At 33.0% G+C, this 18,106-nt stretch overlaps 1 protein-coding gene across 3 annotated transcripts; it reads left to right on the top strand.

Moving 5' to 3' along the window:
- Nucleotides 1–2,180: 2,180 nt before the first annotated feature.
- On the top strand, nucleotides 2,181–18,103 carry LOC132163555 (uncharacterized). 3 transcript variants are annotated; one of them, XM_088519009.1, is made up of 5 exons: nucleotides 2,181–2,387; nucleotides 3,258–3,321; nucleotides 3,931–4,011; nucleotides 15,239–15,307; nucleotides 17,260–18,103. In XM_088519009.1, exons 1-5 carry the CDS (start codon nucleotides 2,357–2,359, stop codon nucleotides 17,867–17,869), a joined length of 855 nt encoding a protein of 284 aa, XP_088375135.1. In that variant the 5' UTR covers nucleotides 2,181–2,356; the 3' UTR covers nucleotides 17,870–18,103. The 3 variants fall into 3 exon arrangements, with proteins under 3 accessions (XP_088375135.1, XP_059429859.2, XP_088375134.1); XM_059573876.2 differs by having other exon boundaries at nucleotides 3,908–4,011; nucleotides 17,187–18,103; XM_088519008.1 differs by having other exon boundaries at nucleotides 3,908–4,011; nucleotides 15,229–15,307.
- The last annotated feature ends 3 nt before the right edge of the window (nucleotides 18,104–18,106 follow it).

Here is an 18,106-nt window from a genome sequence, read left to right as displayed (position 1 = left end):
TAAAGAATCAAGTTACTTTTTCACTCTATATTCAAGTAAGCTTCACAATAACTTATTTATAATATATATATATATATATATATATATATATATATATATATAATTGAAATTAAATGTTATGGGAAAGTGAGAGGAAAGGGAAGCTATTTAAATATTATTTCAAATAAATGTTATAGGCAAAAAAAATTATTTTTATATTAAAATAATGTTAAAGGAATAAAAAAATCATTCCCTAAAAATCTAGGGTAACACTTTTGCTTTCCATTAGTGTTTCATAGGTTTAGCGAAAGCTAATAAAGTTTGTTTTAGGGTGCCTTTGGATATGTGTTTGGGAAGCTTAAAAGTGCATTTAAAACTCAAAAGTCCGTTTGAAAAAAATAGTACTCGTTTGGCAAAAATAATTGAAAGTGCTTTTAAGGATTCAAAAATTCTAAAAAATGGCTCGAACAAACTTTTAGCAAACTTAAAAATGACGCTTTTGTCAAAAAGAGTTTTTTGACTCAAAAACTTTATTTCTCAAACCCAATTCCAAACATGCTCTTAGAGTACTAACAACAGCTTATCTCTAATTCTTTCTAAGGGCATGTTTGAGAGTGCGTTTGAAGGCCAAAAAGTGCATTTAACACTTAAAAAGTCTGTTTGAAAAAAAAAAAAAAAAAAAAAAAGTACTTGTTTGGTAAAAAAATTGAAAGCGCTTTTAAGGGTTCAAAAGTTAAAAAATTGAAAAAACGTACTTTTGGCAAAAACTTAATTTTTAAGCTTTTGCCAAAAATTTCCTTTTTACTTAAAAGCTCTATTTCTCAAACGTAATTCCAAAACATGCTCTAAGTGTAGGAAATAAAACTACTTTTTGCTTCCATATCTAAATATATTTCACAATACCTTCTTTTTTTTATTCTTTTTTTTTTTTTTACCTTTCCTTATGTCATTAAAATATTATTTCCTTACAAAATACAAGTTTCATACCTACCATTCAAGTTTTTACAAAATCTTAAGACAATCCCCAATAAGAAAGTGGAGAGAGAGAAAATAAATATTATTTATATTAAAATAATATATAGGAAAACACTTTTGATTCCATACACATTGGATAATACTGTATCATTCTCAATATTTAGGGAAGTAATGGGAAGTTGTTGCATGTGACTTTTTGAGGTTTTTTTGAAATTTTCCTAATATATAAGGAATGAAATGCGTTATATGGTGTCTGTTGCTAGTACTCTTAGATAATTTCTTAAGAGTTTTTCTTACATTTTGGGAAGAAAATAGAATTTAGAAAATTTGCTACTCTCTTATAATCCAGCATAATAATTTTTTACAGAACTTGTGAGCTCGTGACAAATTAAATACAAAATTAGTTAGTTAAAATATTAAAATGATTCACGAGTATAATTAAATTAGAATTAAAATTAACTTAATTGTTCTTATAAACGTATCTCCTCACAAATAGAAGCCAACATAGCAACAGTGAATATGTCACCGGTTAATAGTGATGGAGAATATTTGTAAAAAGGGAAAAGGATCCTCTCCATTTGAAATGAAGACGTTGCAAGCTCGAGTGCCATCGCTCTCGTGGCCCCCACCCCCCAATCTCATGACCTGACCTAGAAAAGAGGAGACCATGCGGTAAGACGGTCCATCTCGAGTGGTACCGTCAGATGTGGCAATACGTGGTAGTCTCCCATTGGCTGGCGCGTCAAATCCCACGTGCTTACGGTCTTCACATCACGTGGCCTAGGACCAGCTGGTTGATGGCTGGGACAGACAGTACTAGTAAAATTTCGGCAATAGATATCAGAATTTGTCAAATGCTTATCCACTAATAATTCCACCTTTCACTTGTTTTCTTTATATATATATATATATCGACGCTCATACATATTTTTCTGAACATAATGTTCTAATTATTTCTACATATATGTATGTATATATATAGATATATGTATTATAAATAAATATATCCTTCTGTTACTTGGGAAGTTGCCCAATGCTTTGTTTCTGAGACATGCGACTGAGAGAGCATACATGCCAATATGTTGCCTTTATCTGCATTTGCACCTGCACCTTGACTTCTCTTTTCTCTTTCTTTCTGTCTGCTTTTGCTTATGACTTCAAAGCATGAAAAAAGCTGCTTTTTTTTTTTTTTTTGTTTGAATGGGGAGATGAATCAACAAGAGGTGCAGGGGCTGGTGCAGGTGAATGCCATCTTGGCTGCAGCAGCCAAAGATACATCACTAGACAAAGCCCTATAGATCTAAAAGAAAGGCTTTTGAAGGTAGTAAATATCTCCCATTTCATCTCTTTCTTTGTGTTTGTGACTCGAGATCCATCACTATAAGAGCTCCCTGCTACGGAAATGAAGAGTCTCACAAATGGGCTTCTAGAAGGTACGATATATATAATCTCTCTCTCTTTCTCTCCTTCTAGAAGGAAATGAAGATGATCATAAAGAAATAGTTGGGAGTTTTAATATGGCACAACAATTTAGACTAGATCTTGCTGCTCTCTTTTGATGATCATTATGGTTGGTGAAAAATGAAACACACTAGAATCTGAAGGTGTCATAATCATACATATCACTAGTGATTAATATTGTTTTTATTTTCTCGAAGCACCTCTCCTACTCCTAGTAGTCTTGAGAAGGTCAATTTCTTCAGAATAGTTTTAGAAGAACCTAGAACCACGCGCGGAATCCAAAGGCACATATATTATAATATTCTTTAAGCTAACCAATATCACATTACCCTATATTCTCTCGCAATAACTGAGGAATCGGCTTTCTATCCTCCTTTAATTTGCTCGTATAACTAGAACAATTCAACCCTCAACCATATCATTATATTTTTAATTTTAATTTGGTTTTAGGAATATTTTTAGGAAATTAAACGTCTTAGAAAATTAAGAATAACAAAAAATAATAATGACAAAGAAAAAAACAAATTAAGGTTATAGATGAATTCAGTAAATTCAAACAATTCTAATTGAGATTTCTAATATATATATATATAAGCATTCTAGGGTTACATGAAAGGGACATTTTTCATCACTTGTCACCATTTTAGATTGTTATTTGTTGCAATTTTAAGCTATTTTCTTGAAAGCCTATGCTTTTATATATAACAATCTAAAATGGTGACAAGTGTCTAGTGTCCCTTTAATGTATCTCTAGCTAGAATGCTTATATATATATTAATATCATTTGACTATTAATATATATTCCTCCATATCATTTGATTATTAGCATTTTTAAATTGCAGTTGGCTACTACAAATCCAGTCATATTGAGGCTTTGGCAAGTCTAGCTATCTGCAAAAACCTAGGGTGAGTCTGATAATTTGGACCAATTGTTTCTTCATGCATGCATGTGTTGCTTTCATACTCCATATTGTTAATGCTTGCCTAAATATCATTAGGGCACTCCAAGAAAAATAGCAATGGAACTATATATTAGGCATGACAGGAAAAAGTCTCCCGACAATTTTTTGATTGTGATGATGTGACATAAATATAAAAATAGTTTTGAGTGTTTTGAGAATATTTTATGTTTTGAATATTTGTTAACAATATATGTTTTTGCTTGTTTAATTCCCTAAAACACGAAAAAGCTACCCTAAAAAGCTTTGCCAAACCAGCATTTATCTTTAGTGACGACACTGATGTTGTCACCCAAACAGCAATTACCTTGAGTCCTTGACTAGACGGGACAGAGGTAAGGCAAGATCGATGCAATAAGATCTTTAAGCTGAAAATGAATGGTCCCAATATTCCTCTTATCATTCCCGACAGTGCAAAAACGTTAAAAGTGTAGCATACATTGTCTGAAATTGAACGATCGTCCTAAATGAGGATAAGAAGATGTTATATATATCTTCTTAACTATTGTTTTTCACCCTAATTTCTTACTTAGATATGGTTTGTGTGGAGGAGAAGCTTGCATGCACAGTCATCAAACAACTCGTCACGATTTGCAGAGGATTTTACCCAAGAAGTGTACGTGGACAGCATTATGTGGTAAATCTTCTGCCCACATAAATCTGTTTCAAGCATATTTTTAGATCTTTTTAGCATATGTTTCTTTGATTGCATATTATTTTTGCTGTTGCGTGATATATATGGTAAGATGATGCAAATTCTTATTTGGACGTTCATCTTGGTAATATGATGTTTATGTTGTATTATATTGTATGTGTTACAAACGTTAGATTCTTTTTTCTTTTTTTTCTTTTTTTTTTCTTTTAGTAACTATAAAAAATAAAAATAAAAAGTTTTTTAAGTCATTTCATCATTAAAACTTTTCATGAGTTATTAAAGAAAAAATAAAACTTTTAATTTGTTTTTATGGTTTTGACCGTTGGTTAGAGAAACAGTTTTGACCATTTACAACGTTTTATGGCTTTGTTGTTATGACTGTTTGGTCATGAGATTGGTTTTTAGGTTTTGTTATAAATAATAATAATAATAATAAAAATAATAAAATAAAATAAAATAAAATAAAAACTCACAGCTCTGTGTATAGAGAGAGCTCTCCAAGGAGCTAGAATAGATATAGATATAATATCTTTTGTTTTCAATATCGTACACTGTTATCAAATGTTTTGTTCCGAGCTATAAAGCTATATGTTATACCATTAGCTTTTCTACAAAACATTATCATGACGTCACTCATCCATTTTAATAAAAGGGTTGTTTATTAGTCTTCGTTTTTTTAAGTGTGTCCTTAACGAAAGGAGACGCTATAGTCTGATTTTAGAAGGTTATGTGTGACATTCCGATATTTCTCTTCTTTTATCTTGCAAATAAATTTGAGTGTTACGCTGAAACAATCTCACACAGCGGAAAAACTGTAATTATCAATATAAAACAATATTGTTAAAATATTTTTCTTTATACAAAAATTCCCAAAGCTATGCCATACAAGACATTTATACAAATTTATCCGATAGTGTAGACTCTAGAAAAAACTTAACCAACTTGGAATCTCTGTACATCTCAATGTGAATCTCTAATTACAACTACATAATTACCTTAATTTTCCATTCCTACAAGCACTACAAAAACTGTGAAGTAGTGAGTCAATTGATTTCCAACAATATAAATCATTATTGAATCATATATATCAAAAGGCCAGACAAGTTATAAAACCACAAGAATCCGTATTATTAGAGATCAATATCATACTTAGTAAGTAAGAATACTTACAGTGGGTTACAAGAATGAATCATCAAATGTAATTACTTGTCGAAACTCATTCTGCTGCAATTGATCATTACCCATAAATTTTCCAATCACTCTCTCTCTCTCTCCCAAACTCTCTTTCTCACCTTCTCTCTCAATCTCCTTTCTCAGATTTCATCTCAATCTCTTTATGTGGTTATAAAGGAAAATAAAGATAAAAATATTTATAGTGGGAAGGGAGATGTACGTGTGTGAGAGGAGGAAGGTTAAAAGAAAGAAAAAATAGGAAGTGGGTTGGATTTCACTCCAATTTATAAAAAAACAAATCTAATAAAATCCCAACTTCCATTAATGACTCCACGAATTCCTCACTTCATAAAATCTCATTAAATTAATCACCAACTATAATAATCATACTCCAAAATAATTTAATCAATCTTCAATTATCATATCTCTTAAATCATCCGATCAAACTTCAATTATTTATAATCCCTCATATCAAATCAGATCTCAAATTAATATTTATTCCTATAATATTCATATGATCTAATCAATTCCTTAAGAATAAATATCATTATCTAATATAAATAATATATCATCAAATAAATATCTCTAAAATAAGGCTTTGAAAAATCTGGGACGCTACAATCTTCCCCCCTTAAAGAAATTTCGTTCTTGAAATTAAAGCCCATAAATTATCACCTATCTTCAAATTGAGCGACCCCATTTAAAAACAAACCACACTTAACCCATAACTTACCCCAAGTTACCATATAACTTTAAAATTCAATCCGTTCATAGAATAAATATCATAACATATTCCATATTCAGGCAATGTGAGACGCCACAAGCACTCTTCTTGGGCTCCAGTGTCACCGTTGGCAATCCTCACGGAATTTCTTCATTCTCGGCCTTAACTTTTGACCTTTATAAATCTCTTGGCGTCTTAACTAACAACCCTTATAATATAACCCACTTTTGGCATCACCAACGCATGTCCATTAGCGACCCTCATAGGCTTGTGCACATTTCCACCATCTCAGGCTGAGTAATGCTTTGATACCATTTGTGACATTTTGATATTTCTATTTTTTTATCTTGTAAATAAATTCGAGTGTTACGCTGAAATAATCTCACACAGCGAAAAAAAACTGTAATTGTCAATACAAAACAATGTAAAAATACTTTTCTTTATACAGAAATATCCAAAGCTATGTCGTACAAGGCATTTATACAAATCTATCCGACAGTCTAGACTCTAGACAAAACTCAACCAACTTGGAATCTCTGCACATTTCAATATGAATCTCTAATCACAACTACATAATTACCTTGATTTTCCATTCCTGCAAGAACTACAAAAACTGTGAAGTACTGAATCAATTGCTTTCCGACAATATAAATCATTGTTGAATCATTTATATCAAAAGGCCAAACAAGTTATAAAACCACAAGAATCCGTATTATTGGTTATCAATATCATACTCAGTAAATAAGAATACTTACAATGGGTTACATGAATGAATCATCAAAGGTAATTACTTGTCAAAACTCATTCTGCTGCAATTGATCATTACCCATAAATTTTCCAATCACTATCTCTCACTCTCACTCCCTCCCAAACTCTCTTTCTCACCTTCTCTCTCAATCTTCTTTCTCTGATTTCATCTCAATCTCTCTATGTAGTTATAAAGGACAATAAAGATAAAAATATTTAAAGGGGAAAGGGAGATGTATGTGTGTGAGAGGAGGAAGGTTAAAAGAGAGAAAAAATAGGAAGTGGGTTGGATTTCACTCCAATTTATAAAGAAAAAACAAATCTAATAAAATCCCAACTTCCATTAATAATTCCACTAATTCCTCACTTCATAAAATCTCATTAAATCAATCACCAACTATAATAATTATACTCCAAAATATATTAATCAATCTTCAATTATCATATCTCTTAAATCACCCAATCAAAATATAATCTCTCATATCAAATGAGATCTCAAATCAATATTTATTCCTATAATATTCATATGATCTAATCAATTCCTCAAGAATAAATATCATTACCTAATATGAATAATATATCATCAAATAAATATCTCTAAAATAAGACTTTGAAAAATCTGGGACGCTACATTGTATGTCAAGAGATCCAATGGCATAGAGTTATATACTTCAAAAGGCACGAATCAACTTTTAAGAGGACAATACTCTTGCGTAATTCTATAGCATTGTGAGATCTTTTGATACTCCGCTTTTCATCTTTTGTATTTTATTTATTTTATTGTTAATTTTTAGATTGATATTATTTTATTTCAATAAAATTTTTGTGCATTATCCCAAATTATTTCCAACAGCTTATATATCCGCTGACAAAGAAGTTACATATGTAGTCATTCTATGAGATACAAAGTTGTAATGATACGAATATAAAACCCGTATCCAATGGCAGAGCTAGCAAGTGGCGAGAGGGGGCAAACGTTACTCCTATATATATATATATATATAACTTTGTTACCCTATTACTCACCTTAAAAGAGACAAGCACCCCTATATGATGGTTATTATACTCTTTCCTCCTTTTTTATTTATTTATTTTTTTTCTTCACAAGCCAACTTTTAAAGTGATGTGTATTAATCGTGTTGCTTGTTACACCTAAGCCAAAATTTCAAACTTTAAAGTGGTGTGCGAGAAGTTGTCAAAGCAATCAAAAGCAAACCTTGAAAGTCATTTGTGATGTGTCAAAAGATTCAGAACTTCAAGGTGATCTGAACGTTTTGTCTCCTCTACACTCACTCTACACACGCTACATGTCCTTAATTTCAATTACTCTCACACAAACCCATTGACTGTCACTTGAAATATATTTGGGATTGTTTTGGAAAAATAAAGTTTTTAAGTCAAAAAGTGTTTTCTGTTAAAAATATTATTTTTAATCCTTCTCCAATGGTACATTTTGATAATTTTTAGAATAAAAAAAAGTTAAAGTACTTCTAAATTTTTTTATCAAACATGGCAGCTTCTGTTTAGCACAACTTTCTAGGTACTGAAAGTACTTTTTAAATTTTTTAACGCAATCTCAAATACGCTCCTGACATATTGTTGCGAAACAGAAGCGCAATTTAGCTTTTCGTGCGCACATTTGTCTTTTTTATTCCACCCCTAAAGTCTCTTCGAGTCTCCCCTACTTCTCATAGCTAATTGTCAAAACTCAAAATACAACAAACCAAACAGGAAGGCCTCTTGTGACATTTTGCAATGGGAAACATGTGCAAAAAATTTGATTTGCCAAAATTGTGTTTGTCTAACTTTGCAGTTTTGTACTGTTAAAGTATCTTATATTATTATTTTTATTTAGTTTCATTCAGAGTTTAATCCCTCCTTTCTTTAGTTTATAGGGTTTCTTGTTTACCACTCTTACCTTTTATAACCTTTTTATAAATACAGACATTTGTATTATATAGTTTTATATACACTTTAATACAAGATGTAGCCCTAACCCTTCATTAGTTTGTCTCTTTATCCTTCTTTTCTCTATCGCTTTTATATTATTCGTCATATCATATATTTTTAAATATTATCTGAGACACCTTTTTGTGGCCTAATCAGTCCAATTGGACCTCCATTGATCACTGGTTGCCATCGTTGCCTTCATTCAACCGTCAGCAGCCCTTCTCTAGCAGCCCATCGTGTCGCTGTCATTTACCATCCTTTGTACCCTGTGGATCTCTCACTTTGCCTCATTTTAGCTTACACTCAGATCTATTTGTGCATTAATGCACATGATTATGGCCCATTAGACAGTGGTAGAGCCAGAAATTCATTATTGTAGGGGCGGAAAAGACGTTGATATTGTTTCTAATTCTCAAAAAGATAACGATTCTCAAAAGACCAAGCGAGCCTCTCTTAAAAGTCTTTTTTTTTTTTTTTTTACAACAATAATAATAAAAAAAATGTACGAGTATCAAAACTCTTGGTTGAGCCTCTCTTAAAAGTCCTTTTTTTTTTTTTTTACAACAATAATAATAAAAAAAATGTACGAGCATCAAAACTTTTACCAAGAAATGGATCAAGATGACATGAAGCTTATTCATTTGAAAGGATCAAAACAATTTTTTTTTTTTTTTTTTTTTTTTGAGAGAAGGATCAAAACAATTAATAAAAAGAAATGTTACGAGTACTAATAAATAAGTTTTACATAATTTTGGTATTTTTCTCTTGATAAAGGTTTGATACCCCCAATATTTTTCTAATTACATACATGTTGGGGCCATTAGCAGAATTTTTCTTATAACAGTTTTTAAAAAGATCTGTGGGAGTCGCAACCCCCACTGGCCATAATGTGGCTTCGGCATTGCCATTGGAGCTCATGTTCAGCTTTCTACTGCTGTCACAAGCAATTCCTACCAACTTCATCAATGGATCTCAAAGCGATCTCACTGATCTAACTTTGTTTGCGCCACATTGGATTCTTTCCCATCTGTGCTTAGAAACAACTTTACTCTCCTGCCACACAAGTTCATGATCAACTTTATCAATGGTTTTGAAGACCAAGCTCACACTAAAATGCAAGATATACCCCTAACACTTCATTAGTTTTTCTCTTTTTGCTTATGCTCTCTCTCCCTTTCATATCGTTCATACCATCGTATGCTACATGTACAATCCTCATGAACAAAGGCCAACAAATAGTTTCTCCATTTCTTTTAGGTTTACAGATATATTATTTAATTAAATTTTTATATTAATTATTCTAAATTTATTATTAAATAATAAATATCTATCTAAAATTTTATATATTGAGTTATCTTTTAAATTAGTTGTTGGTGATATATATATATATATATATATATATATATATATATATATATATTCAAGGCTATAGTGATGAATAAATCATGCGACGATTTCAAAATTAATATGAACTCATTGAGGACAACTGAGGAAATTAACGCTAGGCGTGGAACAATAAGTTACAAATTATATTTGTATGTTTTAAAACGTTACTTAAATTTTGTTGAATTATTTATTTATTTTGTTAATTATATTCTTTAATCAATTTTGTCCTATTCTAATTTTTAATCTTGTCCTTGTGAACAAAAATCCTAGCTCTACCACTGACGTATCCCATTTTGTATTTTTCATACCTTTTTGATTGGTATATATATCAGATGCGTGGTATATGATTTGTAGCAATTATTTTCATTTGCTTGGAGTTTGCACTTGATTGAATTTAGTAAATGTTTGCAAGAATAATATTTCAGATGCTTGACACATATACTAACAATGCAGACACAAATGCAATAACAATCCATTAATAACCCCAAAACAATGACTTCTATACATTTTTACTGCTGTGATTATCATCTCTATAAAAGTAAGAAAATCGTTTCTGAGTCACAAACAACAGAAGTGAAAATGATTTTAATGTTGGAATAAAAGTTCAAATTTTGAGATGTTTTGATTTCTATATGTTTTTTTTACCTGAAAGTCTACTTTAACTTCAGGAAATTCATCTTGTAATTGACCTTCCCTTCCATTTTCTGCTTGAACAAATTTACTGATTACTTAAACAGCAAGGAGTTCATAAAGTCACAACTAATACGCACCCTCTATTAGCGTTTGATGTAAAAATGGACGGAAATTTTGAGCACTTGACTTGCACACACAAAGTTTTTATTTTAAATGTCCAAATCACCCTTCAACCAAAAAAAAAAAAAAAAAAGTGCTCAAACCACCCCCTCATGAAGAGGACTTTGGGGTGGCCACCCCCTTAAGAATCTCGACGATAGCTAAACCCCTAGGGCTCTGAGGGCAATTCGGCTACCCCAAAATCATTTTTTTGGGGCTGGCCAAATCATCTTCTCGAGCTTAGGGGTGTTAATTTGACCACTCTCTTAAGGATCTCAGGGGTGGTTCACCACCCCCTTAGGGTTGTGGGAGCTAGTGGTTCAGCCACCCCAAAAGTCCTCTCCAGCCACTCCCTCATCTTAAAGGGGTGATTTGGTCACCCCATCTCTCTCTCCCCTTTTTTTAAAAAACTTTTTCTATTTCTTTTATTTGAAGAGAACAAAAACATTTTAACTCCTAAAATTGAGGTAGTTTGGGTATTTCAAATACAAAAATTGTACGTGTAAATCAATTGCAGCATTTTCCATTTATTTTAACGTCAAACACTAACGAAGACTTGAAGAGTGCCAACTGCAAGAAAACAGTAGTTTGATGAGGCCAAATGTCAAATATGGTAGTTTGGGAATAAGTAATAATAAGTGTATTTTCTCCTAAAATAAATGGGGTTCTACCTTATGCTTAACAAAACAAAACAAAACTCTACAAATCTTCGAAAAGATTACATCTACAATAATTCAGTTTTTTTTTTTTTGTTCAATACAAAAACACATTTACATACATCTACACATCTTGCCACTATTATCATCATTCCCTCTAGACATTATACATCAATCAATGGATCTCGACGTTTAATTAAGTATTAAATGTTAACTAATTTCTACACTTTTTCAAGTTCACAAATTTCTGAGATTATCTGTCCTTATCTTCCACTGATGCAGCACTAGACTGCTTTAAATATACAGGTTTTTGATATCTTCTGTCTTATCTTTCCACTAATGCACTTCAATATCCTTATCTTTGGTACAAGTAATGCTAGAAGTCTCTTTTGGTCCTCTTGTGTCACTCATAAAATGAGGTATCTTTTAAAATCACTATTCGATCAAAAGTCAATAGTAATCAATCACAAGTTCAATGGTAATTTTAAAAATCACAAGTCCCTCTTTTTTGGAATGACACAAGAAGGACTTCTAGTATTACTCATTTGGTGCACCTATATCGTATAAACACGGCACTTTTTGGAAGCCAAATGATAGGAAGCTTAGAGTAAGAGAGGTTGAGTTGGAATTCATTAGGATTACAGGATTAGATTATTTTAAATTACGCTTAGGTTCTTAGGATTAGAGTTTATTTGAAAATGTTATCATTTTAGGTGTTATTGAATTGTATTCTATTTAAGGTTTGATTGTAAATAAAGAATCAAAGAAAATATTTATGAATTAATCTATGGTATTCTCCCATAGTTTTGTGGTCTCTCCTACCTGAAAAGAGTTATTGTAGTCTTTCATTCCCGAAATGAGCTATAATGTTTTAACCCAAATAGTCCCTTAACTGAGTGGGTTTCCATCACCCAACATGTTACCCCATGATGTCAATTAGTATTATCATTTTCATAAGTAACTCCCATAAATAGCTTGTTTACTATCCTCAATTATGGGAGGAAGAGACATTATACGGAAGAGCAATACACCAGTATAGGTGTCATCTTGCCACATTTGACTGGTGTCTCCAGTTTTCCATCATGTCCCATATATTAGATTTGATGTAGCATTTGAATCATGAAAATACTTGGACATGGGAAGCTCTGATTGTGACAGATCTAGGTGGTTATAGCATATATGGTATAATTCAATATTAGGTTTATATTCCTTTATAGGATCGTTACTTTCTAGGATTAATGATAATCAAATCATTTTGATTACCTACCTCAACTCATAGAAATAAGAGTCATTCAAAAATTTTAATATGGCACTCCTTGCCAAGTAAGGATGGAGATTGGCTTTTTGTCCAAATTCGAATTTTCTATGAAAAATATTACCCAAATAGCAATTTTCTAGATTCATCTCTAGGAAAGAAGCCCTGTATGCATGGAGGAGTATTTGGAATGCGCGCAATCTTTTCAAGAAAGGGTTGGTGTGGAGAGTCGGAGATGGAAGTAATATCAACAGCTGGAAAGGTAAGTGGTTGGATACACCTTCCATACAAAACCCCATTCAGATACTCGATGAAGAATCAAGAGTCTGTGACCTTATTGATGACGACACAAGATGGTGGAATACCACACTCATCAGGGAGATTTTTTTCGAAGGAGGAGGCTGGGAAAATTTGTGGTATTCCAATATAGCGTAATAAACCTAGTGATCATATGGTGTGGGTGGGGAATAAAAATGGCGAATTTACAGTTTGGAGTGCTTATCATATGGCCAAGGATAATTTCATTGTGAATGAGGGGAGCAGCTCAAATTCTATGTATATGGCTCAACTATGGAAGTCAATATGGCAGCTTCGGGGACCCCTAGCAGTAAAAATGTTCCTATGGAAAGCGTGCTCAAATATTTTGCCTACGAAGGAAAATCTGTTTAGAAGGAAATTAAATCGAGGATGACCCAGTTTGCTCAATATGTAGACTGGCGACGGAGACGATGGGACATATTTTATGGAGTTGCCCGGCTGCTCGTGATGTGTGGCTTGAACATAATGTAAGGTTATAGAAATGCACGAGTGATGATAATGTTTTTATTAACATTTTCTAAAAGCTTTTAGAGGGAGATTAGAAGAGGAAGACCTACAGAGGTTTGTGTTTGTGGCTCAGCAAATATTGTTTCAGCGTAATAAAGCTGTATTTGAAGGGTTTACATCACCTACAGTAGTCAACCAAAAAGCCTTCGATCAGGTAGAGGTGTTCCTGGAAGCAGAACGTGGACAAGCTGTGAAGCCGCTGAGAATTGATGCTTGCATGGAGATTAAATGGGAGAAACCACCTGAGGGACTTCTCAAACTAAATTGGGACGCAGCTTTAGATAGGGAGGAAGGGAAGATGGGAGTGGACATAGTAGTGAGAGATTCTCAGGGTAACGTGATGGTTGCTAGATGTCTGAAGCATCCTCATATTTCTGGCCCAGCCATAGCTGAAGCTATGGGTGCTTTGTTTTTGGCTGACTTGTATTCACGATGGGGCTTCCAAAGGTTATTTTGGAGGGTGATTCTCTGGAGGTTATTCAAGCCATGAGGGAGGAAGGGAGCTGTTGGAGCAAATATGGCTTGCTTTTGAATGATGCGAAGGTTCTGCTTGGAAGCTGCCAGCAATGGGAGATAACCATGTCAAACGAGCAGGAAATGAAGTGGCGCATAGATTGGCAAAGAAGGATTTAACTCTTGGTGAGGACCAGAATTGGAGTGAAACTTTTCCTGATTGTATTAGAGATATTGTACTTTCTGAGAAAGGTTCTATTTATTAATGCCAATTGATTCATTTTAAAAAAGAAAAAGGAAAAAAGAAAGAAAGAGTCAGTAAATATAATCAAGGAATAAATTATAAGAGCATAATGTAACTCTATGGGCTCTTCCCTAGTGGTAGACATAAGTATCTAATACTGAATCACCCAAAAATTCTTGTCTCCATTTACTCTATTTCCTCCGCAATTTTCTTTATTTTCCCTATCATTATGAATTTCTTCATGTACATGAAGAACTAAAGTGGGTGTGTTCATGTTTGCGAAGACTTTAACAGATAGTATACCACAATGCTTGTGGCATGTCATACAAAAAGAACACTCCCACTTCTGAAGGTCTTCACATTGTGGTCTACTAACTATTAAAGTATTTATTAAATAATTAAATTTATCTCTTCTTATTAATTTAAGCTTTTATAATAAATGGTGATTCAATATGATATCAGAACCAGAGATCATGAGTTTAAATTTTGACTCTATTAATTGCCTCCGTTTCAATTAAACATTCCACGTGTTGCGCTCACATAATACCCCTATTAGCTTAAGCTTTTAGAAAAAGTGGTGATATAACACTAACAACCCATAAAATGAGAGAAAAGAGGAACATCTTAGAATCTAAGCTTAAACAAATTAATTAGTCGTAAATGGAATTTGTGAATTGTGTTTACTTGAAGAACTAAAATGCATTCTGAGTTTTGCTGGTTTTTTCTCAAAGCTTACTCACTTCACTTGGATTAATCATACTTTTAGCCATCCATCTGCTAGTAAATATGCCTTCTGTAATTACTATTAAACTTCTTTTGTTTCATAAGTTTGAGTTGGAAGCCAACATGTCAGGCAAGGGTTATAAAGAATGGCTCTATTGATACATTTGCACAGATTAAAAGTTTAAATTATTTAAGTATGTTGCTAATTTCTTGTTTTGATTTATGTGAAATTATTTAAAATTTATATTTAAGCTGAGATGCAGCTATCTAGTCTTGTGCAGTGAGCTTCCTCGGCTGCAATCTTCTAAGCTGCGAGTCAATCACACAGTGGGCTCTAAATCATTTCTTTTGTAAGTATTTGATATTATTAGATTATTATAATAATGGCTATTAGTGTACTTCATGTATACATTTTTTTTTTTTAATAATATTTAATATGAATAGATGATAGAACTGAGTCTCGTAGTATGGTGGAGTTTTATAAGACCTTTAACACAAGGAAAAATGGGTGTTTTGTGACTTCCATGGCTGAAGAGTAGCTATGTAAGTAATTGAATTTAATTGTTTATCTGATAATAATAATTTATGCCGTATTTTTATATAATTGATTTAACTGGATAAATTATTCCATTAAAGCTTATGTTTGCTTGTGTAGTTTAAGATGTAGGAATTGTTGTCATGGTTGAGGTTGGAGTCAGCTCACAAATTACTGAGGACAAGATTGTCATTCAGGTTGTCATGATGTGTTAAGAGGGATGGAGAACTCTATCATACCTCTCCTATCCTCTTATGCTCTCTCGTATCACATCACCAGTATTATTAAATTTGAGGAATGTTATATAACTATATTTTTATATAAATTTAATAGATTAACCATTAGATTTATTGACTCATGTGAACTCTATACAAATTCAATAGTTGATTTATCCACTCACTATGGAGATGGTTAAAAGATGATTTTAAAAAGAAAGAATTTTATCATTTCTCTTCTTTTTTTTTTGATGAAATGTTCACCCAATCACACAATAGCACCGGTTTGTATTACTTACCAAGCTTTCTACTCATCCTTGTGCCTGTAAATTTTTATTAAAGGTTCCAGTTAATGCATGTTAGAGTATATTTAATTATCATGTATTATGAGATTTTATGGTAATCAAATATGATATTATGTGATTGATTGTAATTTCCTACCTGACATAGTATACTCTTAACATTATGTTGGGCTCAACAAGTGATGTAAAAAACTATTGAGGGCCAAATTCGATTAACTTGGTTTGATTCAATTTGGTTAACTAACGAAATAAAAATTTTACCGTCTATCGAACCAACACGTCAAAACAATTTTTTTATTATTATTATTTTATTCCGATTACCAACAGCCGAAAATCGATAGGCGATCAGTAGGTAGCAATAAGATATTTTGCCCACCCCTATCCCCCTACACATTTTGCATGTGGGTGGACCACTCCGAGGTAAGTATCTCAGCTCTAATTCCTTTCTTTCCTCTGCCCCCTATGCTGCCAGCTCGTGGCTCTGGAAAGGGATTCTAAAATCCCGGCATATTTTGACTCGAGGAGCCTGTTACAAAATTCATAGATCTTCCTCTCTGCCGGTCTGGGCATCCCCTGGGTTCCCACCTTTCCATTTCTTAAGCCTATTCTTTTAAACCATAGCCACCTTGTGCGCTCTCAGATTCTTGTTAAGGATTTGTTCTCTCAAGACTCAGACTCATGGAATATCCATTTGCTACGTTCTATTTTTTCCTCTTCCTCAGTGGCAGAAATTCTAAAGATAAAAATTCTTCCTTCCCAAGGGGTTTCTTTCCTGTGGACCCCTTCTCAAAATGGAAATTTCTCTACTTCTTCTGCTTACAAGTTAATTAGGAGTAGTAGTCATCTAGCCCATCCGTCCCCTCTCACTATTCCTTCCTGGAAGAAATTTTGGAAACTAAATCTTAATAATAGGTTCAAGTTGTTTTTTATGGAAAATGGTTTGGAACGTTATTCCCACCAAAGATAGGCTCAGTAAGGTTTTTTGTATCCCTCCTGATGAAATGTTTTGTCCTCTTTGCAAAACTGCTGTTGATTCTCTCAATCCATTTTTTTTCCAGTGAAGTTTTGTAAAGGATTATTTGGAGGGATTCTTTCTGGCCTCTTGATTCTTCGGTTTGGTCCAACTTTAGTTTGTCTGATTGGGTAAATTGTATCACTAACCCTTGTTTTGTTGTAGGCATCCCAAAGTCTGATGTGCATCTTTTCCAAATTTATGCTACTGTTTTGTGTGACCTTATGTGGTTTAGCAGAAATCGAGCAGTTCATGATGGAGTCTTTCCAAATGTGCTTGTTTTATCTACAACTACAAAGAAAATCTCTCTGGACCACTTCAAGGCTTGGAAAGACATCTCGTCTCCTTGTGTGGCAAGATGGTCTCCTCCAGTGGGCTCCTCCCTCAAGATAAATTTTGACACAGCTATAAGAGATTCTTTCTCGGCACAAGGAGCTGTCTGCCGCGACTCTTCTGGAAAAATCCTAGAGGCTGTTTCTCAGATTAGCCCCTTGTGTGATCCCACTTACAGTGAAGCCTTAGCTGCTGCTCTAGCCATCTCTTTGGCTATATCTTTAGGCTGTGCAGATTTCTTTCTAGAAGGGGATTCTCAAGTGGTGATTATGGCGCTGCAGCATCCCTCCATATTTTGTGACTGGAAGATTGTAGATATCATCTTCAACTCCATTGCTACCATCCCCTTGATCTCCTCTTGGAGAGCAAAAAAAGTTCACGTAAGTGCAAATTTCTACACCCATCATCATGTGACATATTGGACCGCAGCTAGAGTTTATTCTAATTACATTCCCACTCATTTACCTCACCCCCTGCTTATCCTATTTGTAGTGGCACAAACCCCCCTCCTTTAGTTTGATTTTCTGCTGTTCTTAGTTCTTGTTTGTTTCAGTCTCTACTTACAAAAAAAGAAAGAAAAAAAAAAAAAAATCAAGGGATCAAGATACTAATCACATGTAAGTTCAAAACGTCCTGTGTATACTTTCGTGTCAAAACTTTAAATACTAAAGTAAAGTGACTTGTTTTGTGCGGCAATTACTCTGTCTAAGCTTTCACTTTATATTAAACAAGTTAATCATGTAAACTCGTTT

The sequence above is a fragment of the Corylus avellana genome, chromosome 8, assembly GCF_965113065.1.
Source record: "Corylus avellana chromosome 8, dhCorAvel1.hap1.2, whole genome shotgun sequence".
NCBI classification, from domain to species: Eukaryota; Viridiplantae; Streptophyta; class Magnoliopsida; order Fagales; family Betulaceae; genus Corylus; species Corylus avellana.
The sequence above is the reverse complement of the archived record's forward strand: the minus strand, read 5'-3'. Positions and strand labels throughout refer to the sequence as shown.

Bases quoted from the DNA above. Each gene is read 5' to 3' on its own strand.
- LOC132163555 (XM_059573876.2), top strand. From the start codon at position 2,357: ATGAAGAGTCTCACAAATGGGCTTCTAGAAG. The intron at 2,388-3,257 runs GTACGATATATA...TTTAAATTGCAG, and splicing joins CACAAATGGGCTTCTAGAAG to TTGGCTACTACAAATCCAGT. The intron at 15,308-17,186 runs GTAAGTATTTGA...GTTTTGTTGTAG, and splicing joins GGCTCTAAATCATTTCTTTT to GCATCCCAAAGTCTGATGTG.